This window comes from Etheostoma spectabile, chromosome 12 (genome assembly GCF_008692095.1).
Source record: "Etheostoma spectabile isolate EspeVRDwgs_2016 chromosome 12, UIUC_Espe_1.0, whole genome shotgun sequence".
Classification (NCBI taxonomy): Eukaryota; Metazoa; Chordata; class Actinopteri; order Perciformes; family Percidae; genus Etheostoma; species Etheostoma spectabile.
In genome coordinates this window covers 17899430-17926822 of record NC_045744.1, presented here as the reverse complement: position 1 = coordinate 17926822, position 27393 = coordinate 17899430, and the positions used below count along the sequence as shown (strand labels likewise).

General features: G+C 39.8%; 2 protein-coding genes across 2 annotated transcripts; one reads left to right on the top strand and one right to left on the bottom strand.

Annotated features, from left to right (window-relative positions):
• The first annotated feature begins 1732 nt into the window (after positions 1-1732).
• Positions 1733-19799, top strand: LOC116698929 (vasoactive intestinal polypeptide receptor). The gene is made up of 13 exons (XM_032531180.1): positions 1733-1898; positions 3640-3733; positions 4813-4926; positions 11372-11481; positions 11987-12084; positions 13270-13399; positions 14721-14874; positions 15768-15828; positions 16892-16958; positions 17048-17139; positions 17364-17493; positions 18089-18130; positions 18285-19799. The coding sequence occupies exons 1-13, from the start codon at positions 1839-1841 to the stop codon at positions 18474-18476; spliced, it is 1344 nt and encodes a 447-aa protein (XP_032387071.1). The 5' UTR covers positions 1733-1838; the 3' UTR covers positions 18477-19799.
• A 488-nt stretch (positions 19800-20287) lies between these two features.
• LOC116698927 (kelch-like protein 40a) lies at positions 20288-26646 on the bottom strand. Its single transcript, XM_032531178.1, has 6 exons — positions 25340-26646; positions 25058-25218; positions 23978-24085; positions 23305-23490; positions 22907-23056; positions 20288-21842 (listed from the first exon to the last, which is right to left on the bottom strand). Exons 1-6 carry the CDS (start codon positions 26459-26461, stop codon positions 21731-21733), a joined length of 1839 nt encoding a protein of 612 aa, XP_032387069.1. The 5' UTR covers positions 26462-26646; the 3' UTR covers positions 20288-21730.
• Between the last annotated feature and the right edge of the window lie 747 nt (positions 26647-27393).

Here is a 27393-nt window from a genome sequence, read left to right as displayed (position 1 = left end):
TGGTTAGACTGTAAATGTAAATGCTGATGATGCATTTACACAATGCACAATCTATAAACACAGTCATGTTTGTGTTGCCTCAACTTCATGGCAGTTTTGGGGATTTAGTGTGTTGTAATGTTTCAAAGTTGATTCATTTTTTTTTTTTAAATGTCTTTTGGAAATTGATCTTAATGCCTTAATTAAAAAATAGGAAAATCCAACCTTTTAAGGACACCATTTTTCTTTGTGAATGATACTGTATTGTAAATAAATACATTTTCTTCCTTAAAATACAGGGGGCATAACCCCTATGTTAAATTCCCATAGAAGCAGGCAGATTTTTATTTCATGAATCCAGGATACTATGCATCCTGATAAAGTTCCCTATTTATTTACAATACATTATTCATTCACAAAGAAAATTGGTGTCCTTAAAAGGTTGGATTTTCCTCCTTTTTTAATTAAGGCATTGAGATCAATTTCCAAAAGATGTTTTTTTTTTTCTCTTTTGGATCAACTTTAGCATGGGTGTGTAAACTTTCTTAAACCACTGTATATGCACTATACAGATGAGAAAAAAATAACATAAATTGTCTTAGGAAGGTGTTGATTCATCAGTAACATCCATCCCATTTATTCAACGCATTTATTCAGATTTGATCTTTATCATGTCTCTAAGTCCTTAAAGGACTCATATTTCTGTGCTTAATAATTGCATTTAGTTTAATTTATAGCTGTGGTGGAGGAAGTACTCAGATCCGTTACCTTAGCAGAAGTACTTATACAACGATGTAGAAATACTCCATTCCAAGTAAAAGTCCTGCCTTCAAAATTGTTGTCATGGGTTAAATTGTTATCAGCAAAATATACTTACATAGTGTCAAAACAAAAGTACTGATTCTGCACACAAAAATGGTCATTGACATGATTATATATGACACTGTTGATTGTTAATACTGATCATTAAGTATGAGATCCCAAACCAAGGGTTGGACTCCTTCACCGTGCTAAACAAATTTTTGATAATTACAAATATTTTAATCTTTTTCTTATGTTTGGGCCTCAAACGGTTTTTTAAATCAAATCATTTGAAACGTTTAGAGGGGAAGAGGTTCAGAGGTCTCTCGTGGACATTTGAAACATAACAAGGGGTCACAAGCCAAAAAGTAAAAAAAAAAAGAAGAAGAAAAAAAAGTGTGGAAACCACAGGTTTATTCTTATTCCTAATCTGTACATTAACTCAGTACTATAGCTGTTAAATTAACCTGGTGCCTACAATATATTACCTTTGAATTGTCCAATGAAGTATAAAACAAAAAGTTACTTAAATAAATGTACTCCGTTACTTTCCATCACTGCCATTTTTTATACAGGTAAAACTTGACAGGACAAGTTGTGATAAAACCTTGCAGTAGCCTATACAATAACTAAATGGTATTACAACAGACTTGTATGACATTTCATGATAGGCTTACATTGTTTGCTCTTCACAAATAGGACATAGAAAATGTAACAAAGGGTCAGTCATATCTTTATTTGACTCCACCGACACAGTACATCCTTCTGTCTTTGTTCCGAGTGTTTACGCCCTCATCCACTGACGTTCAAAAGTGATATCATTGGTTACTTTTTGGTTGTTCAATGCAGAGTGTTCAATGTAAAAGCTCGAGTGGGAGGAGGAGGAAGAGGAGGAAGAGGAAGAGGATTTCAGGAGCGGAGCTATTCACTCAGAGTCAGAGCGCGAGCACGCGCAGAGTCCGAAGGAGACTCGTACCAACCAGCGGCGGATTACGGCTTTTTCAATTCCTTTACCTATTTTGCTTTTACAACAGTCAGCATCGACTACTCTAAAAGATATGCTGGTGTCAGTTTCAAAGAGCGTGTGCATTCTGCTCTCCTGCATGTTGCTGGAACTTGTGAGTATTTTGAACACTTTTGACTTTTCTCATGACTTGAACCTGTTCTTGGTTTTAACTCTAATTTGGCAGTGTAAGGTTGACCACGTTGACCTCTCATGTCAGCGTTGCCTTCAAGTAGCTAGCCTATAGTTCGATGCGCACACGGGTGCAAGCAGTTTTGGATGCAACGCGCACCAATGTGCCCCGCTTTGACCTGTCAACATGTGTGCAGGGAAGCTGTGGAGAGAATGATTTAGTTAGTAATGGCATGCACCCAGAATATATCGGGATTTAGTCTAGTCAGGTTTTCATCATCATTGCTTATGTGATTAGACACATTTTAGAACAAATAATAGTTCAACTTGAGCTACAAAAGTTTTCTCAGAATCAAGAATGACTCCCTCTCCCATCATCACAACACCAGTCTCCTACCTCCAGCTTAAGCCTTGTGTGTCAATCCCCTCAGGCAAATCCTGCAGCTTTTTAAATGACATTTGTCACCAAAGCAAGACATTGATTGTTATTCAGTGGCATGCATGTGTTCCATGTCCTAGCTGATCTCTTTAAATGACTTAGATTAAGACGAGTTGCCATTGCAATGGTCTCCTTTGTCTGCCTTTGTACTCTCTGGTCTCCTTAACCACAACTGTCTCCTGCAGAGAAGAACACATGATTCACGCTGGAACTCAGTTGGAGGTCAAAGCCCTTAGAATAGCGTGCTGGCTTTCATGTCTTTTCATGTCTTTGTACACACTCACAGACTGTTTCAGTGCCTCAGTGTTGAAAATGAAGTAAAGAAAACGATGGGTTGTCACTGCTGGTGGGGAAAGTAAAAATGATGATCATGGTGATGGAATGCAGGAAGTTTTCTCCTGATACTCCATCGTGCATTGCTTAAGGCAGCGCTGATACATCACTGACATCTTCTCTAATCATAGTCCAGAGGTGCACCGTGGATAAAGTAGTGCAGGACGTGCTTCGTAGCCTAAGGAGTGAGATAAATCATAACTTAAATGGGGGGGGGGGGTCACCTTGTGTGTGTGTGTGAGGGTGGGGTGGGGGTGGGGGTCATATGGCTAACAATAGCCACATAGTACCAGTCTGATTAATGCCCACAGAGAGGAGACTCATTCCCCTAAGTGGCAGCAATAAATCCTCTAGTCCTGTAGAAGATCTGTATATCTGGTGGTGAATACTCATGGATTCAGCTTCATGTTGAAACTGGCTGGATATACACTCATCATCTTCCAAACACGCACATGCAAATCTGAGGAATACGATGGTTAAATCACAGTCACAAGATTGATTTTGTGTCTACAATGTGTGTCGGGTGGAGAGATTAATGGTAGCTTGCATGTCAGTTGATCTCGGGAAGACCCCAGTGGAGACAATAGATGTGTTTGCCTTAATATATGAAGCACTGTTGAGAGAAGACATACAGCAGAACTTGTGCAGGCTTCACTAATGGACAAATGATCTGCAAGTGACACTTTGGAATGTCACTGTGGCCTAAAGAGATATACAGAAAATGGGCGCCCTGATAGCTCAGTTGGTACAGCAAGCGCCCATATATTGAGGTTTACTCCTCAATGCAGTGGGCTCGGGTTTGAAATGGACTTGTGGCCCTTTGCTGCATGTCATTCCCCCAGTCTCTCCTTTCATGTCTTCAGCTGTCCTGTCAAATAAAGGCCTAAAATTGCCCAAAAAATAATCTTAAAAAAGAGATCTACAGAAAAAGTGTAAAATGTTCTCTATGCAGGTGTTTTCAGTGCAGAGTCAGATGTGTGACATGGTGAAGGAAATAGAGAAGGAGAAGGACCTGTGTGAGGCTGAGATTGAGAACAAAACAACAGGTATGTGGATTTTTTGTTTTTGTGTGTTCAACGCGTCTTTATTGTCCTTCCTGCACTTATTCTGTTTTATCCTAATTTGCTTAATCCACAAGTAGGTTCTGATCAAAGTGACACAACAAGCTCTAAAGACAACAAAGGCTTTTCAAACCTCCCCTCTGGCTTTACATTACAGCTTGCATGGCTGAAGACTGTTTTCCACCTAATGCCAGCCGTCTGTCACATTTTCCTTTGTTCAGTGTAAAAGAAAACTTTCTAATTGCTTATATTTCACCACACATTGAGTGGGCAATAACAAAACTCACTTAGCTGATCTGTTTCAATTTATTGTTGATGAAGCTGGAATTACAGGTTGCCAAGTGGGGTGTTGCATCCTCACCGCACGCAGCATGTAATTATGTTTTACAGAGAGATAATCATGTTTCATTGAGCATCTATTACCTCTGTGTGTAACCAAAACCTCATTGATTCTAATGCATGTATCAAGAGACTCTGTTTACTTTCACACACTGAAAAAGTCATTATACACTCATTATTTTTTTTCCCATTTAGATCATTTTGCTCCCTATGGATTCCCTCAAATATAAATGCTGCCAAGTCCTCAGGGTGATAATGCAAATAGCACCTGCTAAACAGATTTTCTACAGTGATGAAATGGCAGCCAGGTGTGGATTTGACACCTGCCTGCTGTGACTTGACTTCGCATCCTGAGAGCAGACGCACTGTAGATAGTTACAGTGGTCTGGTGAATTCAAATAACAGTGTGTAACAGAGGACGGGGATCTGTTTTATTAGTCATGGAGGCAGCGTGTTTACTCAGGTCATCATCTGTTATGGACCCAGGGGCTGGAACGACAGCTGACTTGAGCCAAGACATATTGGCTGCCATGGGAACTCTAGCGGTCCACCTTTTTCTGAAGCAGGCTGCTGTTCGTCACTTGAATGGAGTCTTCTGTCAACCGTGTTAGATATACATACTGTCCAAAAATAGCTATGTTGTTATCTTGGTGCATGTGGGGTTGCTATGTTTAACAATTACAAACATGCCTTTTTTGGCCTCTCTCTTTCACTGTCTCGGTCAGGTTGCAGTGGGACATGGGACAAGATCACCTGCTGGCCCAGTGCTGATGTTGGCGAGCTGGTCACCATCCCTTGCCCCAAATATCTGTTCTACTTCTCCAGGAATGTTCCCAGACGTAAGAATCAGGATTCTAAAATTTGCTGTGTGTGTGTGTGTGTGTGTGTGTGTGTGTGTATGTGTGTGGTAAAGAAATGGGGCGAGGGAAGGCAATTCTACTACAATACTATGCTATATAGACTATATAGATGTCTTGTATATTTTGTCTTGTTTGTGCGATGGTTGCACAATTCTTTTTGGCAGAAGGTAGATGGGTAGAAGGTAGGTTTAGTCATGCATCAGTCAGTGGTCTGATGTCCCTTCAAGATGGCATTTGGACATAGTTACACAAATACAAGAAAAAAAAAAAACACGTTACCCAGTAGTTAAAATTAAAATAACTGAAGAACACAATGCAAAAAAAAGAAAGATAAATGTGTTATTAAATAAATAAAATAATGAGCACACTCAGACAAATGCTCAGTGACTACTTAAATGTATCCATTATTAACAAGATTAGTTAAAGCTGCTGTAATCAATATTTTTATATCATCAAAGATCAATTAGCGATCTGTAACATGAAAAATGTTAACTTATAGCGACAAACCCACAGAGAATTATCACCCAGTTCTGCAGTTCTCTCACAACTCTGTTGAAAGTTAGCATCTTTTAGCTTAGTGTTTTGGTGTCATGGTCCACAACCAGGGCTTGAAGTTAACTTTTTTGACCACGAGCCACAGTGGCTAGTGGAGTTTAAAATCCACTACTATAATACTATAATCCAATTTAAAAAATTTTTAAATCCACTAGCCACACAGGCTTTTTTACCAGCCAGTTTCTTTGGTGAAAGGTGAAATGCGGGAGATACACGAGCATCATTCTTGAACTTGTTACCAATACACATACAAGTGCTGTCAAATTGTTAACAAAATCAATACTGCATTATAAAAAACAATATAAACCATACAACTATATAACAACACTGCACTGCAGTACATTTGTTCAGTACTTCTGTTTTAAATCAGTCACTTACAAACCTTGCCGTTGTCCACTTGGTATTGAAACGTCTTCTTTTACGTCCATCCGTCCATCGTCCGCTTATCCGGCATCGGGTCGCGGGGGCAGCAGCTCCAGCAGGGGACCCCAAACTTCCCTTTCCCGAGCAACATTATTTAGCTCCGACTGGGGGATCCCAAGGCGTTCCCAGGCCAGGTTGGAGATATAATCTCTCCACCTAGTCCTGGGTCTTCCCCAAGGCCTCCTCCCAGCTGGACGTGCCTGGAACACCTCCCTAGGGAGGCGCCCAGGAGGCATCCTGACCAGATGCCCGAACCACCTCAACTGGCTCCTTTCAACGCAAAGGAGCAGCGGCTCCACTCAGAGCTCCCCACGGTTGACTGATCTTCTCATCCTATCTCTATGGGAGACGCCAGCCCCCCTCCTGAGGAAACCCATTTTGGCCACTTGTACCCTGGGTCTCGTTCTTTCAGTCGTGATGATGGTCTTCTTTTACTTTTCTTTATATTGTCTTCATCTTCTTGTTGTTTGCTTGTTTCAACTGGCCTCTTCACCCCAGTAATTTGCTACCACATTTTTGTGCTAAAATCCAAGGAAGTGGAAGACTCGGTTGAAATGACGAGAAAACGGTCAGAACAACAGTGGCAAAAAACAAATAATGAATCACTCAGTTGGCATTGACTACCTTCCAACATGGCATTTTAGGCGCTGCCCACATCAAACCGATATATAACTAGAAGACCTCACAAACATGACCTCCTTGGCGAAGGTATTGATACCTGCCTGATCAGGTGAAGTTCAACGTCCTGTAATATTATCATGTACAGTAAATATCTCCTTTGAAATTGGCCAATTACGAGAGATTGGTTAGTTTTTAAACAGCTATTAATAATACTGCAAGGATTATTATATACCTCATTATGCCAGTCCTGTAGCTCCATATCCCTAAGTTTAAAATTAACTTGAAATGTGATGTAAAGGATGCCTAATTATAGACGATGGAGTTATGGATAGGCTATATTAAAATAATGACAGAGATGCTCTAAACATGCAGTTTTCTTGAGTCCTTGTCCGTATCATCACGCCCCATGTTTGAGACCAGAAATAGGAAATCCAAAGTACACTGAGCATCCTAGGGGCTCATACTCATGGTGTCATTGTGACTCATGATTACCTGTTGTTTCTATCTCTCCTGACACCCCAGCTCAGATATCACAAAGAACACAGTGAAACTGAAAACACACTGCACAGCTTAGTCACAAAAAGACAAACAACTTCCCATCCCGGCACCATCCAAGCATCAAAGACATATTCTGTTTATTTGACCTCCTTTAATCTATGAGATTCCTTGCAGGGAAGTTGTAGCAGTAATTATGTGTAAGGTAAGCCACTCTCTTCAGGATTTATTGGCTGAATTGCAGTGTTTTTACAGAGTTTCCCGTATATCTCCATTTGTCATTAATTGCCACACTGAGTCTCCTCAGTGGAATTACGCTGTAAAAGTTGATGGAGTTGTTTATTTGTATTCAGCTGGCAGAGAGGCCTCGATTTCAACTTGGTGCCTTGAGAAATGTTCTCATTTTTGAGTTGAAGTTGCTTGCAATTAGCTTGAAAAACACTGATATAGTTCTTTGATGAGCTGTAATTAAAAAGGAATCAGATGGCTATAGGTATCATGTGTCAGTTGTAGTGATAAAGACACAGGGACTTATGCAAACTTGGCAGTTATTCAGTTCTACAGAGGTTTTTTTTTAGCCCTTTTAGCCGTTTTAGCACATTGTTTTGGTTTTTCTACCCACAAACTTTCAAACTGTGTCAAGATGTGGTTGGTAGCTCTTCCAGGAGAAAAGCTCTGTTAAACCAAGTGTATTCTTCCTGCCCAGCAACAAATGACAAACAAAGTTAGTAACTAGCTACTGTAGCACAGTAGCATTCAGCACAGTGTAACGTTTAGCAGATAAGAGCCAGGTAGGTTTTTGTCAATGGTTTATTAGACCAAAACCGACCTAAAAGGAGAAAGAATTTGGTCTTGCATTTACCAGGTGGCCAGAAACACGATTTATGAATGCTGATGTTGCTTTGTTTTAGCTGAATGCATATACAATTGTCTGCTGTTTTAATCTGTTCTCAGGGTCCTATGTTCCCCAGCTTAATATACTTGTAATATAACACATTAGCATGACCTTTCAAAAGGGTTCGTTGTGTTGAATTCACCCACCTTCAGCTTGAAGCCTATTGATGGTATACTCTTTGAAATACACACCCTCAAATTTGCGGACAGTTTTCTGTTTTTTTGTAGACATTCCATCTCCACATTGGCTGAACGTATTTTTACCGTTCAAATTAAAATGCCCATTCCCCTTCATTTGCTGCAGAGATAGTCCTTACCAAGCTATTACAATGTTAGTCTAAATGAGGAGCATACACCCTGGGAAAAAAAAAAATATATATATATATATATATATATATAAATATAAGTATGTTTTACTTTGCCTCCAAGTGGCTAAAAAATCAATTAAGATGCATACCCACCTCTTTTACAATGCATTAAATGTGGTCTGCTTTGTTCCTGACTTTGGTTGGGTGTATGATACCTGATAGGTCAAACAACTTCACAAACTTAACCTGCAGATGTTCCATCACCTGTGTTGTGCTCCGTAGCTCCTATAAAGTTACACATTTCAGCAGTAAGTAACTCTGGTGTTTTTACACATCTGCACACACAGTAAGGGGGGATCCTGCCCCTGTAATTCAGTCAGTATTTTCCAGATCATATTCAGGACATGGGATGGATTTAAACCAAGAATTTATCATCAGCATGTAAAGGCATGGTGCGGAGGAGAGGGGTTTTCTGGGAAGTTGTGATGTGACCCACATGGGAGAAAGTGTGACCTGAGAGCACTCCAGGGAAAAGAGCTTTATGACAAATCACCAGATCTGTGGAGTTAAAGGCAGACGAGGCATATTTCACTGACATGTCAAAGGTTCACAGAGTCAACACGCCACACCGGGCAGGAACCGGGATGAAGCAAAGTGGCTTTAAAAGAAAGAGATGGGATTATAAGTGGCCATTGCTGCACTGATGTGCATGATATCAATTATGCAGTAAATGCTCTGCCCTCAGGTCATGTAACAAGGACTTAATTAAGGGATGATGATGATGATGATGATGATGAACGGTCTGGTATTCAGTGCATTGTAAATTACAGTTGCAGTCGAGTGAGAAACTTTTCTCTCCAAATGTGAGGAACTAAGAAAAACAACCTTGTGTGTTTAGCTCAACCGATTATTGTATTTTACAGTTTATTCATCTTATTTTGAGAAGGTTTCTGAAACCTGAGAGGGTAGAGAAGTATACTTTTTAAGAAGTTGCCCTTTTGTGAATGTAGTGCACTATCAACAAAAAGTCAGTTTCACTTTTTATCAAATATATCCACTGTCAGTCAATTGCAACAGTTATTGACACATCTCGAGCTATTCATTTTATGAGCCTTGAACGCACAAAAAACAAGCATTACGAAACATGGCGCCGCAGAGAGTCATAAATTTAGTTGAGATAGAGTTTGCCATTCTCATGAACTCTTTACCTAGAAGGTCTAACACAAACACACAGTCATTCATCTCTTAACCTCAATAACACGGACGACTTACCCTCTCTGCAACCTCAGAGTGACAGAGTGCCTTGCTGTCAATGGTTTTACTTACATGCCATAATATTCAGCTGAATTGAAGATAATAGTTTCATGCTAATGAATCTTCCTCCAAGATATAATTAGGAAGGATAAAGCATTTGGCTATACAACATAAAAAAGCCAAGATAAAAAAAAAGTCTTGGAACAATGACAGTGTGATTAACTCATTTGAGCTCTCCTTGTTGTCGTGCGTGGCACTGAAAATCCTTGCAGTTATGTTTTGGGGGGGATGATGAAAGCATTCTTCTGGCAATCCCTCAAACAAGCCAAATCCAGTGGTGGCATGGGCTGAAACAGCAGAGGCTTATCATCGCTTTTGTGTCTTGTCATGTTGTTTGAGGAAGCTAAGCCTCCGTCTTCTCTGCAATACGCCACTCAGGTATTTTGGGAGCTGACCATATTTTAATGCCAAATACATTCGGCATACATTCAAGACTTTGGATTGTTGCTCATTTACTTGGTCTTGATTTGATAGTGGCTGTTGACTCATACGGTTGGGAAATGTAAGGAATGTTCTACATTTAGATTTCTATTAAGTCCAAGGATTAATTTGTTTCCAACGCATGCATCTTCCATTCTTTATTGACATGAAAGGAGATTAGGGAAATGCTACAAATAAATACTACATAATAGGAGACTGAGATGTCAACCTGTGCTTCTTACGGCTGGTTAAAGGATTAGATATGCCTCTTGAACATTGTAAGAAGGGTTTACAATCCAATGAATGACTAGTTTCTCATCTGAATTTTCTTCCTGTTATTTAGGAAAGATTTTTTTTTTACTATTGCCAACATCTGCACATGTAGCACTTTTAAAGGAGGCTATGTGATCCAATGATCAAATGCTTTTCCAAAGGACTTTTAACGATTTAATTCATTCTGTACTATTTGTTATTCTCTACTCGGCTGATATCAAGCCTACTATGCAGAACTCAGAGCTCTACTCTACTTCAGAGATTAAGTACTCTTGACTGCTGTACTCTACAGAACTCTACTCTGATCTCTAGTCTATTACACTGTTCTCTTATCTACTGCACTCTACTCCACAGAGCTCTACGCTAGTGTAATCTACTGAGCTCTAGCCTAATGTACAATGGTGGTCTATGGTCTGCAGCGTAGACTAGACTAAACTAGTTCTACTGTACTGTAGAGTTGATCTCTGTAGAGCTCTTCACTGCTCTATTCTACTGCACAGAGCTCTACTCTGATTATATTAGCCTAGTCTGAGCTCAACTCTCTTACAGTACAGAGCTCTACTCTAATCTCCTCTCAGATGATGCCCACTCCTCTCTTTATAGTCACTCTAATGCACTTGGACTTTCCCCTTCTGCCCCCATGGGCAGGCAAGAGTAAATATATATCTTTCTGCTTGACTTTTGGCCTCCTGCTGTACGTGTGTGTGTGTGTGTGTGTGTGTGTGTGTGTGTGGATGTGTGTGTGTGTGTGTGTGTGTGCGCAGCCTGAGAGTAATTATGAAATAGATGGATGCAAATACACACGGGAACCGTCCTGGTATGTCTGAGCCGGTGGGACGACTGATCCCCTTCAGTCATTCCTTCCATTTCCTTTTAGTATTTGGGAGTATTCCAGTGAGACACACACATCTCAGTGTGAAATAAACAAGTGTAAGTAAATGTAGGCAACGTTTTGGCTTGTGGCTTATACAGCCCTCCCCTTCTCCAACACACACACAATATTATAATTATGATTATATAAATATTGCATTCTAATTAAAACGCATTGAATCTGCCAGAGCAATGAGTTGTATTCTTGCAAGAGTAATGTTGAATATGCCCTCTGTCCCTCTGCTCATTAGGTAACCTGTCAAAGACCTGCACAGAGGATGGCTGGACCTCAATCAGCTTGGACTCCTACATAATGGACTGTGGATACAATCCCAACAACACCATAGATGATCATACGTCGGTATGGCAACCAGAGTTCAAAACTCAAAACCAGAGAGGCTGTAATCTTGGCTACCATTGGGGAGTTCACTTCTCCCCAATTTCGGATCACATTACTGCTGAAAGATATCCACTTGGGTAGTATTTGGTTTAAAAGCCTTTATTTCACGCTACAAAGTCCTACTGTATACTCTGTTGAAGCCACCGACTTTACGCAGAAAGCAACGACAGGATCACCGATATGAAAGGTTACCAAACAGAGCAGACTGAGCCTTTTTGGGATGGGGGCTTAAAGAGACAGGCGCTCCAACAAAGCGTCTTAAACAGAGGGTGAATACAGGTGCAGCAGCCATGGGCAGTAAGAGAAACATGATGTGTTTTTTTAACATTAACATATGTAAGCATGTTATAATAGAAACACAAAATACAAGTATGCACCTGAAAATGCTATATAATAACTCCCCTTTAAATGTCAAACTCAGTCCAGATGAACTGTTTTTAGTAAGCATAAGTATGTGTTTTTGCAGGGAAAATTCTTTGACGCCATCAAAGTGGGTTACACCATTGGTCACAGCGTGTCCCTCATCTCTCTGACGATCGCCATCATCATACTGTTTCTCTTTCGGTAAGGAGATTCATCAAAAGGCTACTTAACGTCCCTGCGTGAAGGCAATCAAACACCTTTTCCGTCATTTAGAGCGATAAAACCCTGTTGATCTCTCATTTCGAACCCTACTTCCTGTATTTTATAGAGGTTTCAGTGTTTTCACACAGTAATGTGACTCTGCCAGATTTTGTGGGACAAGATGTCCACATTTTACATGATCTACTTTTGCAACATTTCTCAAACAAAGCAGTTAACTGCAAGCAACCATAAAGTCAAACCACTTAGTCAGCATGCTGTTGTTCACAGCATGTTCCCTTTTGACCATCAGTCCCGGGGTTGCAGAGAAAAGGCGTGTGCACATGTTGGCATGAAACACAACTGATCATTAGAATAAGTTGAATTGGCTGGTCTGTTAGTTTGGGTGTGTTTGCATTTGTGTGTTAAGGGCTAAACAAAAAGGGATGTGTTTACTCCCTGGGGTTATAAAATGCCAATGATTTGGGCTCTAGCAGCGACACAGGATATGAACAGCTTTTGCTGTTTATGTTCAGCAGCAGACGCCGTGTTCAGGCAGCTGGTTGACGCTATGTGTCATCGCACCCGTCCTGCTGGGATGACTCGCCTGATGGGTTTACACAATTCACCCCCAATCACAAGCTCACCAGGAAGGCATTTGTTTTAAAACGCCCATGAGAGAATTTACATTTGTGTAATGTAAATTCATTTGTTCTTGTTTACCTCTGTGCTGAATGTCAAGGGTGTTTCACATTTTTTCTGCATGGTAAATATAAGTTTCACTTGAAGAATACGTTTTACATCCAAGTATGACACATACAGATAGCTTTAACTGACAATTACATGTAGATTGACATTTAAATAACAGCACAGAACAGTATGATAACATTGCAAGGCAATAGCCATGTTCAGTAAGTGCTTATAAAGACTATTCTCCTCAGCTAAAATACACAGACACAAGTTTGCCACCGTAAATTATATCCATGAAGTGTCTGGTGGATATTTTCTTGATGTTTCATACGATTGTATGCTTTGGTGCCATTAACACACCATTTTATAATATCATTTTTGGGATGACCAGTTTATTTGAGATCTTAAATCAGTGGGAATTCATTAAGAGAATTTTGCATGTTGCTTTTCCTTCATGATTTAAATCATCTTATCTTTTGATTTTGTCTTTTTTTCCAGGAAGTTGCACTGCACAAGAAACTACATCCACATGCATCTGTTTGTGTCTTTCATACTGAAAGCTGTTGCTGTTTTAATGAAGGACGTGATTCTGTATGAAGTCGGGGAGACAGACAATTGCCAGTCACCTGTGAGTAGGCCGCATACTCTCCTCCCATCTCACCATGTTCCATGTAATATAATTACAAAATAAATGTATTTGTGTAGACAGTATTGCAAATAAGTAATACTGAATGTAAAACGACTGTAGTAATGATGTATGCATAATGAGACGTCTAGCCGTACATTTGATTGATTTTCTTCCTCCATTATAAAACGTCTTGCATCATAGGTCGAGCTAACTTGTCCAACTGATTTAGGAACAGCTGCTAGCTGCTAGTTTCTGTGCTTAGCTGAGGCAAACTGCATCTATTTAATTACTCACTCTGACTTTATGCTTTGTCTCGGAGTTTACTTAACATGTAAGCGCTCGAGTGCATGTGGGTGTAGCAGTGTTTGCCAAGTCCCTTCCTCTACTGTGACGTTTCCTCATTCATCTCTCCAGCAGGATGTTGTGAGAGTTCCCGGTTGCTGAATATTAAACCTGAACTACAGAGAGCTTTATCAATAAATCACATTCAGCATTCTGATATCTAGTTTTAATCACTTTGTCTCAACAACATGACCATAGCAACAATATCCAAACGACATAAGTACTGAGTTAAGATTATTTGTTTTGTTTGATCAAGTTACCAACACCAGTGGTATTTTCTCAGGTCTTGCTCCAGCTGAATCCGCTGGTTTATATCCAGAGAGGATTAGACCAGCAGACTGTGAATCACCTGCTTTACTATCTCTAAATGCTTTTGTTAATGTTAATGGTCGAGTTTAGATTTCCTCTTCAGGGTGCACAGATTGTCCTGTTCCAAACACAGCTGCTGCCCATCTCAACAGTTTCTAAACTCAGGGTTAAAAAATACTTTGTAGAAAGCTACATATTAAAGCGGAAAGAACTTTGCAAGTAATTCTTGTTGTAGCTGTAATGCTACACCTACTCAGCCACTAAAACAGTATCTTACCATAGTACTGTACTGGGAGGGGCTTTAAATATGAAAAACTAATGAACATGAATCTCACATACACTTTGACTACAGATTGAGTCAGTCTAGCAGTCATAATTACTTTAATCAGCACAACCGTAAGGTAACCTCTGTAGAATTGTGTCTAATTATTTTGTGCTCATATTAGTTGTGATTATGTCTCCTCGCTGCTGCTTTTGACGATTGACTTGCCAAGTCTAACAGAATCCTTTTCTCATAAGTGAGTCATCAATACTAATTTGAGAGTAATTTACTAAAAACATTCTCTACTGGCAACAACATTTGTCTTCATCATTTGAATTGTAATATACTTGCATTGATCTACATTCAGTGGTAATGCAACAAGCCACTAACATCCTGGTTCTCCTGTAGGTGAGCTGCAAGGCAGTGGTGGTCTTCTTCCAGTACGGGGTCATGGCGAGTTACTTCTGGCTGCTGGTGGAGGGCCTTTATCTTCACACTCTGCTAGCTGTTTCCTTCTTCCCTGAGAGGAAGTACTTCTGGTGGTACATCTTGAATGGTTGGGGTACGTGGCAGTTTTTATACCACGTGTTGATGAATACAGATATTTCACTAAAGCTTTGCAAGGGGATTTGATGCACCCATTTGTCTGAAGTGGCAGCCAGAAATCGTCAAATGTCCATCAAGAGACAAGCATCATCATCAGGCAACCTGAATGTCTGTTTTGTAGTCTTTACAGCCATAGAATATATGATAATATGTAAATGAATTTTTAAATTAGGTTTTTGTATTCTTTTTTCCATCTGCATATAAATGAGTCTTCCTGCCAGTTTTAGATTAGTAGCAGCAGGCAGCTGCCACTCCGCTCCACTTTTTCTATTTCAGTCTAAGAGTCCTTCCATGCTTTTGATGCTCTTGGTAGGAAAATAACTAATTGAACTAATCCATGGCAGACTTAATGTGTGAAGAAAATGTTTTAATGGCTAGATTTGGCACCACGGATGCTTTTATGACAGCTCTTATCAAAAATACACATGTATAAATTAATTCAGAAGTGTGTGCCTTGAGAGCCTTCATCAAAATATCATTGCCTGCCTTTGAAATGTATATTCAACAACCATTCCCCAAATTTCTGATGTGTTATTTCTTTCCATGACAGCAATAAAGTAGCTATAAATAGGCGTGAAATGTTGTGTCTGCGAGCAGGAAAATGGAAACAAACCTGTGACTTTCCTGCAGATGCCCAGGATGAGCCAATATTGGCACAGAGCATATGAGTCTAGTTCAAAATATTACTTTAGCTATAAAATCATCCAAAAGATTAACAGTGTACACATGCTCAAGGCTCTCTGTCATATGTGTTGAGTCAGTGTGGGGGTTGTTTGAACATAATTAATAGTTTATCTCTGTGACATAGAGATTATTTTAATGTTGAAATAACTTGTTTTCTGTTTGCAGGAGCTCCAACCGTCTTTATCTCAGCATGGGTGATTACAAAGGCTTATTTAAATCACCCGGGGTGAGTTAATCATTCATCTTTGCTCCAGTCTTCTTGATTAATGTTACTTATCAGTAACACTGATTTAAACAATACACATTTACACGTATCAAAATATAATAGCTGGTCTCAGTGAAGGTCTGTGGTGAACTATTAGTCTGCAACAAGCAAGAGATGATTGTTAAATGGCACCACTATCTTACAAACCCCAAGTGCAGTTATTTATTCAAAATGTGTTAAGACCAAGTTTTTTGAAATGTAGTTTACCCTCTAAAAATGATTACAGTATGCGTTAGTAGTGGAGTATAGTCCGGGGGAGGTTTCACGCCTGTAATTTTGGTTCGGATCAAACTGAAAAGTCCTAAAATTCCGAACCAAACAAGGCAGTTGTGTTAAGTTGTCTTAAGTTATTTTACTAGTTCATTAGTTCAAATGGATAAAAGAGTTGAACCAATACATATTTGCACTCTTTAGATTGGCCAAAAGTACAGTTTGGCTTACTAGCCTTACAACTTTAAATCTTTAAACCTTTTTCTCATCTTCACGTCTGTACTGTAGTTACTGCTCTCTGCCAAAGGCTCCATAGAAGGTAAAGCCAAACCATCCCAGATAATGGCGCTGATGTCATTTTGTAATTTTGGAGCCAGAGTCTGCACAGTAGTGATTGTGCGGTGAAGCCGTGGTATCAAAGTCCCCCCCATACAGCAGCCCGACGAAGTACGAGTCAATCACAGCTGTCAACCATGACATTTCACCCTCTTTTTTTAATTGGATCAAATAACTAATAAAAAACAAACATATCAGAAAAATGAACACTTGGATAAATACAAGTGTGACATAAACTAGCCTACATAAAATGACAGAAACCGCCTGTGGGAAAAAGTGATTTGACTGTACTTTGATTTTAGTTTGTTAAACCCATGTCCCATCCGCTAACATAGACGGGGCGGGATCTATGACCTATACTGCAGCCAGTCTATGAATCAACCCCTGCTCTCTGCCTTTGTAGCACAGTTCAAGGGGTCGTTCTATTTTAATGTATTATTTTGTGAGAATTTGTTTGTTTTTACTTCTCTTCTGACAGATGCTGGGAGATAATCGACGACAGCCCATGGTGGATCATCAAAACACCCATTTTAGTCACCATACTTGTAAGTCGTGGCGCCGCTTCGTGAGTAATATTTCGAATGCAGCTCTTCATAATGCAATCATATTAATCATTCTGTTACTATTTCGGCAGGTGAACTTTTTCCTCTTTATCTGGATAATCCGGATTTTGCGGCAGAAGATGAATTGCCCTGACATCGGAAGAAAGGAATCCAATCAGTACTCGTAGGTTTTCAGTACAGAATGTCAACATCTCTATCATAGCATGGGTTTCAGTCGTTACATACCAGGTGACATTGAATCAATTATTTTTCTGCTTTTATGTTGTTGGTGGTAAACAATTATAGCTCTTGCAAAGTGACAGTCAAAGGCGTGTGCCGGTTTTTGTGGGTTTCCACAAGGGTGAACACAAACCTTCTCTTCACAATTTCATTTTTCTACCTTTTTAGGAGATTGGCTAAATCCACTCTACTGTTGATACCACTCTTTGGCATAAACTACATCATCTTTGCCTTTATCCCTGACCACATCCACCCACAAGTGAGGATGGTGTTCGACCTTATTCTGGGGTCATTTCAGGTAATGTCACATGACAGCATGCAGGTGTTGTTTAGCAGTCTGTCAGCTACCTTACATCTTTCCAAATGTCAGACAAAAGCAGCACTTCTTTCTGATGTATTAAGGGTTTTGATGTACCTAATCTGCCTTTACAGGATTGCCATCTTATGTTTTAGGTTAAGATTTGTGCCATGAATATGAGATAGAAAATCAAAGTGATCCTTTAGTAACATAAAGACAGTTTGTCTGATTAAGCAAGTAAATGGTTTGTTTAGCTGGCATGTTTAATTTTTCTATGCTTGAATAATGAAATTGCTGATTTACTGAGTATGAAATTGAATGTGAATGCTGAGAGCCAAGTGCAATGATGGAAACCTAGTGATGGAAAGCATTCTTAATTTATAACAGTTTTTAGCTCAGAATGATATCTCCTGGGAACATTTCCCAGAGATCTAAATGATGAAAGTCCTATCCAGGCCCAAAGTCAGTTATAATCTTACCGTCATTATTCATACACAAACATTTTGAGTGTTTCCCCAGCTGCACTATCACACTGGTATTTCTTTACACAGCTCTTATTTGGCTTATACGTTTTATCTACTTCTCTTTTCTTCAGGGTTTTGTCGTTGCAGTTTTGTACTGCTTCATGAACGGAGAGGTAAGTAAATTCAAACTAAACAAAAACAGCTCTTTAAGATGTTGACTCTCTTTTTATGTCACTAAATCTAATTTTCACTCCCCCTCCTGCGTGTCATACCCTCTTAACGCCCCCTCTTTTTCCTGTTTGTCTACCTCCTTGTTCCTCCCTGCAGGTGCAGGCGGAGATTAAGCGTAAGTGGCGCAGATGGATGCTACAGAGGTTCCTGGTTGCTGACACTAAGTACCAGCAGCCCTCCATAGGCAGCAATGGCAACAACTTCAGCACCCAGATCACCATGTTTACCAAATGCAGCCCTACAACACGCCGGGCCTCTGAGTGTCAGGAGCACCTCTCTGCCATCTGAAAGCCATTTACAGTTAAAACCCTTTCTCTGTTTCAGTCATAGGGTACTAAGGTGTACAAACATGCACTGCTGCAATGCAGTTGACATTGGTTACTGGGGGTTAATATGACATTTTAGTGCTGAAGCTAATATTTTATCATTTTAACTATCTGTTACCTGTCAAAAAATGAAACGTGAGGAGTGTTTTTCTTGCAGCGACTTACGGAACATAGCACTTGTTTGGTAAATGGGTTAAATAATAACCTTTAATTTGCAAAAAAGAACATTTTCACAGATTTCTAAAATGTAGCTTTGATCACAATGGAACTTCCATTGTGTCGTAGGTTGACCGGTCTGATGTATGTTTTTATTACACGTGAGGAGTCAACTTGAACTGGCTTCTGATAAGTTGTTGAAAATCAAGTCCCAGAATAACATTAACGGAGTCTTTTATAAAGAACACACTACAGAATGCTGCAGGGAGAAAGATCTTCATGGCCACTATGTGGATTAAATGGAAATGGAACTCTTGGCCAACAATTCCCTCTCATGTTAAGCAATAGTTGGATAGAGCCAAAGACAAGCTGTGTCCTATAAGAAGCAAGGTGTTTATTAAAAGGCTGTGTTACACAGATGGATCAGAGCACTTAACCTAATGGCCCATGTTGCTTAGGGGACCAAAAGTAACAGCATCGATGACAGTGCCAGGCTGCCATGAACAGTAATCATAGAGGAGGAATACATAGCATAACTTATGTACTGGACATCTTATCCTGTCTATGACACTTTTATCGGGGGCATACACTCTGCTGAATTACTGCTGAATAACATTCCAGAGGAGACTCTAAAGCTCCCGCTTGTAAAATTTATCTCAGATTCCAAAGGCTTTTAGTTTTGTCGCTAAGCACATGTTCATTTTTACTGTTTCCACAACTAATGGACCAGATGTGTTGCATTATTAGTCCACAATACACAACATTGTGAAGAAATATATAGTAACACTGATTAACTTCCATTTACTGGATTGCATGGATAATTAATTTCATTGCATTGAGAAATAGTTTTCTATTCTATTTAATTTATTCTATATTTACAGATTAAATTAATACAATTATTATTGTACCCTACTCTAGCATATACTGTATATATGTATACAGGTGTACAGGCCAAAGGTTTGGACACACCTTCTCAATCAACATGAATGAATGACTGAACACATGTGGAATTATGTACTTAACAAAAAAGTGTGAAATAACTGAAAACATGTCTTATATTCTAGTTTCTTCAAAGTAGCCTCCCTTTGCTTTTTTGATAGTGCTGCAAACCCTTGGTGTTCTCTCAATGAGCTTCATAAGGTAGTCACCTGAAATGGTTTTCACTTCACAGGTGGGCCTTGTCAGAGTTAATTAGTGGAATTTCTTGCCTTATTAATGGAGTTGGGACCATCAGTTGTGTTGTGCAGAAGTCAGGTTGATACACAGCCGCCAGCCCTATTGGACAACTGCTAGAATTCATTTTATGGCAAGAACCAATCATCTAAGTAAAGAGAAACGAGTGGCCATCATTACTTTAAGAAATGATGGTCAGTCAGTCCGGAAAATTGCAAACTTTTGGCTTCTACTGTATATATATTCATGGCCTGGCCGTTGGTCGGTTGGCCTATCACTTTGGTACGGACTGAAATATCTCAACAGCTATAGGATGGATTGCCATGACATCTTGTACACACGTTCATTGTCCCCAGAGGACAAACCTTAATGACTTTGAAAATATTCTGACTTTTATCTAGCTCCACCAGCATGTCAAGCTTTCAACTTATCTAGTAATATATGTCATTATCTACAAGATGGATTTGCACAACATGTTTTACAGACATTCATTGTTCCGAGTAGATGAAACTTGATGACTTTGGTGATGGTGAAGCATTTTCGTGTTGGCCTCCTACATGCTTGGCACATGGGGGAAGTTTTGCAATCTGCAACCTCGCCGCTAGATGCCCCTAAATCCTTCACACAAGACGTTTAACTTTTCATTTAGCATTGTCGTCAATACTTTGATTTAGGACTAGTAACTGCAGAACTAATGGCATTCTCATTAGCCTATACTTTGAGTATAGTACTAATTAGCAAATGCTAGCATGCCGGAGATGGTGAATATGTTAAACATATATACACTCTAAAGCATTTTCATTGAGAACATGTTAGCATGCTAGCCTTAAACTCAAAGCGCTGTCTCACACTGATGCTTGCTTGACTGTAGATGCTTAGTCTTGTTTGATGTAAGTGTAATGACATAATGCATGATAGAAGTTATATCTCTGTGTTTAATAATGTTTTCAAACATGTATTTGATGCCACTTCCAACACAAAAAAAGACGTTTTTTAGTAATTAATATGTACAGGCAGGGACAGTGTCACATTTCATGTGGGAGTAATGTTGGAGTTTGAAGTTTACTTTAGTGCCCTTTCTTGTTGTACCAGTGTGTGTAAAACTGAGACTGAACTGAATCTAACTGAAAGTACCTCAGACTAATTGTTACACACAGTTATTGTATACAATATGAGACTGTATAAATGGTAAAAAAAATTGTTTATGATGTGTTTTGTGGTGATGGCTTATAGTGCTCAGGTGTCAACTGGAAATCGATGTTTACATTTAAATGCCACTCACTCATGCTATTTTCATATTTTCATATTTTCATAATGTAACTAAAGTGTATCCTATTTGTTGCAATGTACATTTTGTGTAAATATGGCGTACTGTATAATATGTGGAATCAACTGTAAAGATGTTGTTGAACAAAATGTTAAATGAAGATGAATAAAACCGTTTGCACTGTGGACAGTTCTTCAACTAAAAGTAAGATACACCACTTAAAGCAATACAGTCAACCATTACCTTTATATCTGCTTAAAATAAAGCAAACAGGTATTAAAGAAACATAATAGAACAACAAAAATCAGATGTACAAATCAACATTTTAGCTTTTTATAAAATACATTTGGTGTGATATTCTAACTCATGTCCTTCACATCTAGCCTCATTTAGACTTAACTTGTAACTGTCTCCCCCTGCTGTAAAACACAAGGTAAAACAACTTGTTGCTGATTTCATAACACTTTTTCATCTTCAGAGACCAAATTCAATTGTAACTGAAACATTTTGTACCCTAAACCAATTTTGGGCCAATGTCCATCATGAGAATGCTACAATCATTCACTTCAATGCTAATGTTACACCATTAAGCTCTCAGCACCATTAAGAGCTCAGTTCAGTTATAACTTGGTGAGGCGCAGAGTGTTGAGACGCACTGAAAGAATAGTGGATCCCTCTGCATAGCTGATCTCCCGCAAAATCCCATTCCAGCACATGTCTGACTCATCATATCTGTGGGAAACATAAATATGTCTGTGTTTGGTGCCCTTATAGCATCATTAGATAGCATACAGTAATAAATATTCAATCTCTGTGCCTGCAATTTGACTTAAGGGCGCCTTTTGGAAGTATAAGTATAGGGAAAAAAGGTAAAGTATAGGAATTATTTTTTTGTGGTTAATGATTTTTTCTTCTCAGGTATTTTCTCATATTTTAAGTTTGGTGTAATCTGTATTTTTCTTGTTGTCAACCAATCTCATGACAAGATCTAAACCAACAATAATGCACCTTGACTGTGGCACTCTATGGCCCAAACCCATTTGTCCCCACTAAAGATGTAAAACTTTAGATCAGGTCCCCAACAACGTTGTTTTACTTTCTAAAAAGACTTGGTAATTTCCTAAAACAGATGGGCGCTGTAGTTTTTAGAAAAAAATATTACTTACAGTAGATAATAATGAACTTTGGGCATCTATTTTCATTTGCGGATTAATGTGCATTTGGTTCTTAAATTTGAAAGGAACTTCCTCTTTGACACAGAGGAATAAACTATGGCCAACAGGTAATACTTGTCAGTGTCAATTAAGTGTTTGTTTTGGTTAATAGGATTGGTTAACAATTAGAAAAAAACAAAGAATAGCCCTGGATTTATCCTTGAAGGTTATTCATGAAACCTGTGTTCATCCTTTGGGAAAAGTCTATGAGATTTGATTAGCTGGGGCCCTAGCCACTGCAATTCTTCCTGGAGTTCACCCAAAACTTGTGCAGCTATACATTGCCGTGCACGATCACATTAAAAACAACCATCAAACCAAACATTCAATACATCACTGAAAGAAAAACATCCAAAATAATGACAAGACATAACCTCAGTCAACACAACACAGGACCCAGTTGTAAGAAATCATCTTAATCTGAGTGTGGCATCAGAATTTCCTTTGCTGTGCATGAATTCTTTCAAACATGTAACTGGCCAAATCACTATGTCACTGTACTTGTAGGATGAAATCTCTTAGTAAAACTGTGATCCCAATATAATCACTCATCATGTGTACTGTAGTGAATGGGGTTCTCACCTCCAGATGTCAGTCATCTCTGTTGGGACGGGCTCCTCGCTGGTTTCACTGGGCATCATGGCAAAGCCCCCCACAGCGTACAGGAAACCTCCCATCGAGATCAGATTGAGAGAGCTACGCTCCTGAGGGAACTCTGTGAACTCAGACCAGCTAGAACACAACAACACACGCACACGCACACACACACACACACACACACACACACTTAGAAGTGAGGATGGGGTTAAATGCGTGGCTATATTAATGTATGATGCCCACAGCAGTGCAACAAGTGCTATTTTATGACCTAATAATGATCTACTCTTCACGCTCAATGAGTCATTCCACTTCTGTGGACAGGTGCTTCACCTCAAAGCAATGAGATGAAGTGGGTGATACAGAAAAATCAGTTGTCTCACTTGTTGGTGGCAATGTTGTAGACCTCCACAGAGCTGGTGAGGCCTTCGTCCGTGACCCCGGTCACTACAAAGATCTGGTCTTTGTGAACGGTGATACCAAACAGGGAGCGGGCCGTCTTCAGAGGAGCCAGGTCCTTCCACTCAAACTTAGTGGGGTTGTAGACACAAACTCTTCTCATGCATTTCCTGCACAAACATTTAATACAGTGTGTTAAAGGGGTTCTTCATTTTATACATGAAGTTCAGTTGACCCATCACAAGGAGAACTGATGATGTCATGAACTGGAGGTGTGGAGTTCAGAAGAATGGGACATTTAGGAGGTAGGGAGGGTCTAATGAATATGCTGTTGAGTTGCATCATGGAAAAAAGGATCAATCATTTTTTAACTTGGCCCATACTAGAGACTTAAGGTCAGGATATCTCAGGCTGTGCTGCCTCGATTTTGACTCTTTTTTTTTTTAAAAATATTAATTTCTCTTGTAAGTGTCCCCCAAATTTAACGAAGTACAATACTTAATTGCTGGAGTAAATATGAATTGGTTCAGTTGTAAAATGTCAAACTCTTTGTGACGTTCAAAGTGATACAGTTACAAATTGAGTAATAGATTGTACAGAATAAATGATGATGGACCCACAGTGTGAAAATACAATCTTGGGATGATTGCCACATACTTGCTTTGAGACTTTCCTCCAATGACGTAGACAAGACCTTTGTGTGATACGGTTCCATGGCCATACACTTCATAAGGCAGAGGGTCAGACTCTCCCCATTTGAATGACCTGTGTACAAAAATGATGATACATCCTCGTGAATTTATCCTGTAGTAGATAACAGTGAATCAGCAGACTCATACAGCAACAATTCAAAAAGTGATGGCGATGCTAAGGAATTCAAGAAGCCAAGCTGTCTTCCAAATAAAACGGAAAGAACTGCATCTCAAATTTTCTGATTTTTCAGATAATCTGAATGGCCTACGTTAAAAGTTGAGAAATTCTCCAACTTTTTAGACTTAAAAAATAAACAAACTAGCTGAAAAATTAGTTTTCACTATTTTAATGGACAGAGCATGTGTGACGTCACACTTTCACTGGCAATCACATCATAGCCACGCCCTAAAACACCCCCTGCTTACCATACCATACCTAACCATAATTAAAAAAAAATAACAAAATTCTGTGTTGCAGCAGACTTAAAACTAACAATTGAGACAACAAACTTTTCATGAAAATGTTTACTGAGGTAATAAATCAAGTTAGAAGTGGGTCACTTTCTCACAGACTTCTACAGAAACCCACCTCGTTTTGCAATCGCATGTGTCGCCCCCTGCTGGAATACAGATAGAATGCAGGTTTAAGGCAGTTGACGTTTACAGGATTTTGGCACACAGGATGCTTTGTCCATTAACATACAGTCTATGATTGTCACAAAGCTGAAAAAGCTGTTGGAGTTTTTTCCATGACATTTTGGAGATACAAGGTTTTCAAAGGAAAGTAACTTTCATTTGGCATTTCATATCCATTGCTATCTATCAAACATATGTAATGTCTTTAATGTGACTAGGAGAGTGATGGTTGTACATGTCATGACATCTAATAGAAATTGCTGACTATTTGAAATTAGGCTTGATTAGTGATGAATAGAATACATTTTCAGAAAAGACGTGCCTTGCAATAGCGCAATAGAGTGTTTTAATTTAGATACTGAATACAAAACAAATCATTACAAAGGTTAAATTTGGTATCCACACTCACTGTCTGTCATAGATGATGACTGAGTCCAGGACATGCTCGCCTTCCTTTAGTTCCTTTCCTCCAACAACAAAGATGGAGTTTTCAGCTTCAGCCAGACCAAACAAACAGCGAGGGTTGGGCTGTGACGGCATCCCTAACCACTCTGAACTTACTGGGTCAAACTGGGGAGGAAAACAAAGATATGTGAGGAATTGAGAAGCATAAGGAAGAGAAATTAAATGATAAGTGAGGTATATTTAGGTCACAAAGAACCAGTAATGGTTGTCATGACTCACACACTACCTGCAGGAAGTAAGAGCTGAATGGTTCGTCTTTGTCCTCCTCATTGTAGAGAAGTCCTCCAACAACAAACACCTGGTTCTCTTTGGTCACAAGGCTGCAGTGGTTCTTGGGAATTTCTGTGGACTGTGAGACCACAAAGCATTCGTTTCCTACCGGGTCATAGGCCACAGTCCCTGTGACACTGATCATAAGTATCAGGTCCAGCTCAAACATCCCAAAACGAGGGTTGTTGTTGAGTATTCCAGGCAAGTACCCCTCCTCCTCATCGTCCTCATCATCACTTTCTTCTCCCTTCTTTGCCTCGTCACTGCTGGGCTTCCTGGGCTTTGGTAGACACCCCCTGTAAGCATCCTTGACAAGATCCAGCTCCTTCTTTGTATCCTGGTTGAACCGAAGGTACTGGTGACACTCTACTTTGTCTTTGAAGTAATTCACAGGTATGAGCCTGAAACGGATGCAGTGCAACAGCTCTGGCAGGTCCTTAACACGGTTTGTCTCGTCATGTCTGACCCAGTCCATCAAAGATTCAAACACCAGCTCCTCCCGCTCAATGTTTAGGGCGTCAGAGGTGATGATGATGGCCAGTTCACTCGGGCCCAGCTGCAGGAAGTCCGGGTCCCTGACAACGACGTGGTAGCGTTCGCAGATGAACTCTCTAGCAATCAGAGTAAGCCTGGGACAATCCAGCAGAAGTCCCAGCCTGAAGATAGCCAAGCAGTTTCCCAGCACTAGCTTCTCTTGGAGGTAGGACACACATACAGAGAAGATGGAGGGGATCTGGTACATGTTTGCAACAATGAAGATATCCTGGACGTTCTGTTCTGTTAGATTAATGTCAGAGGTGTACAAGTAGCGCAAGATCATCCCCATAACACCTGGCTCCACATCTTTGAGGACAATCTCACGCTTCTTGCTTTCCTCCAGGTCAGACAGCAACATGGCCTTGAAGAAAGGGCTGCTGGCCGCCAAAACCAAGCGGTGGCAGGGGAACTTCTCGTCCTGAATTTTGAGTACACAGTCCACAAACTTGTCATTCTCTAAGAGGTCACACAGTCCGTCCTGAAGCAGGGTCTGTTGGTACATCCGAGGCTGCTCAATCGGGTCTATAGTTAGGGCAGCCATTTTGTTCGGTCTCCTTGTCCTGGTCGGGTTCCGTTTCCCTCCCTACAACAGAGCCGGACTGTCAGGGTACACAGGGCTGCTCAGATTGCTGTGGACAGTCTCCACGGGTTGGTTGGTTGGTTGGTTGGTTGGCTGGTGGTTGCAGCTGTCCCTGGCCGTCAGTCACTCTGTAACTCATTGGGTATTTTTAGAGAGGACCCTCACAAAGCTGAGGAATCCATTTTGCTGGACCTATCCATTCCTGCACCACATAGACCCCCACAAACAGCTGAGTGACTAAGCATAGGGGTGACAGCATGTTAAATCCAGCAAGAACTCTCACCAGACGGTCTGACTGGCTCTATTACTTTGATATTTTTACACACACTTTTCAAAAGTTGCATTATTGTTGCATGTTGCATGTACATAAGTGGAGGTACAGGACAGTATACAGTGCATATTGGTATGTTGTTCTTGGAAAATTAGCATGCCATATACATAGTAAAACTCTGACACCAGAAAATAGCATAAACTTCAGAACAAGAAACACACCGAGCATTGGCCCATACCTAATTATATTGTTTATTCACAGCGTCCCCATGAACCTTCCTCAGGTTCCTAACACAGCAAGTATCACACTTTATCACTTCACTATTTAACAAGTGATATGCCCTTGTATTTATATCACCAGAGAGTGCCTCTTACATTTTTTTTTGAACAAAAAAGTAAAATGTGACAACACATGAAACATTAAAGTAAACATTCATTGTGCAATTGTTTAACACCAGGTTTGGACAACATGGTATATTATCAAATGAATCATCTTCCAGATAGCTAGTCAAATTCTTCTCATAATTCACATGGAATTGATTATGAGACATGTTCACACATTATATTTGGTACAGTATGTGGAATTTGTGTAATCACTTGTACATGATCATTCAATCCAGAAA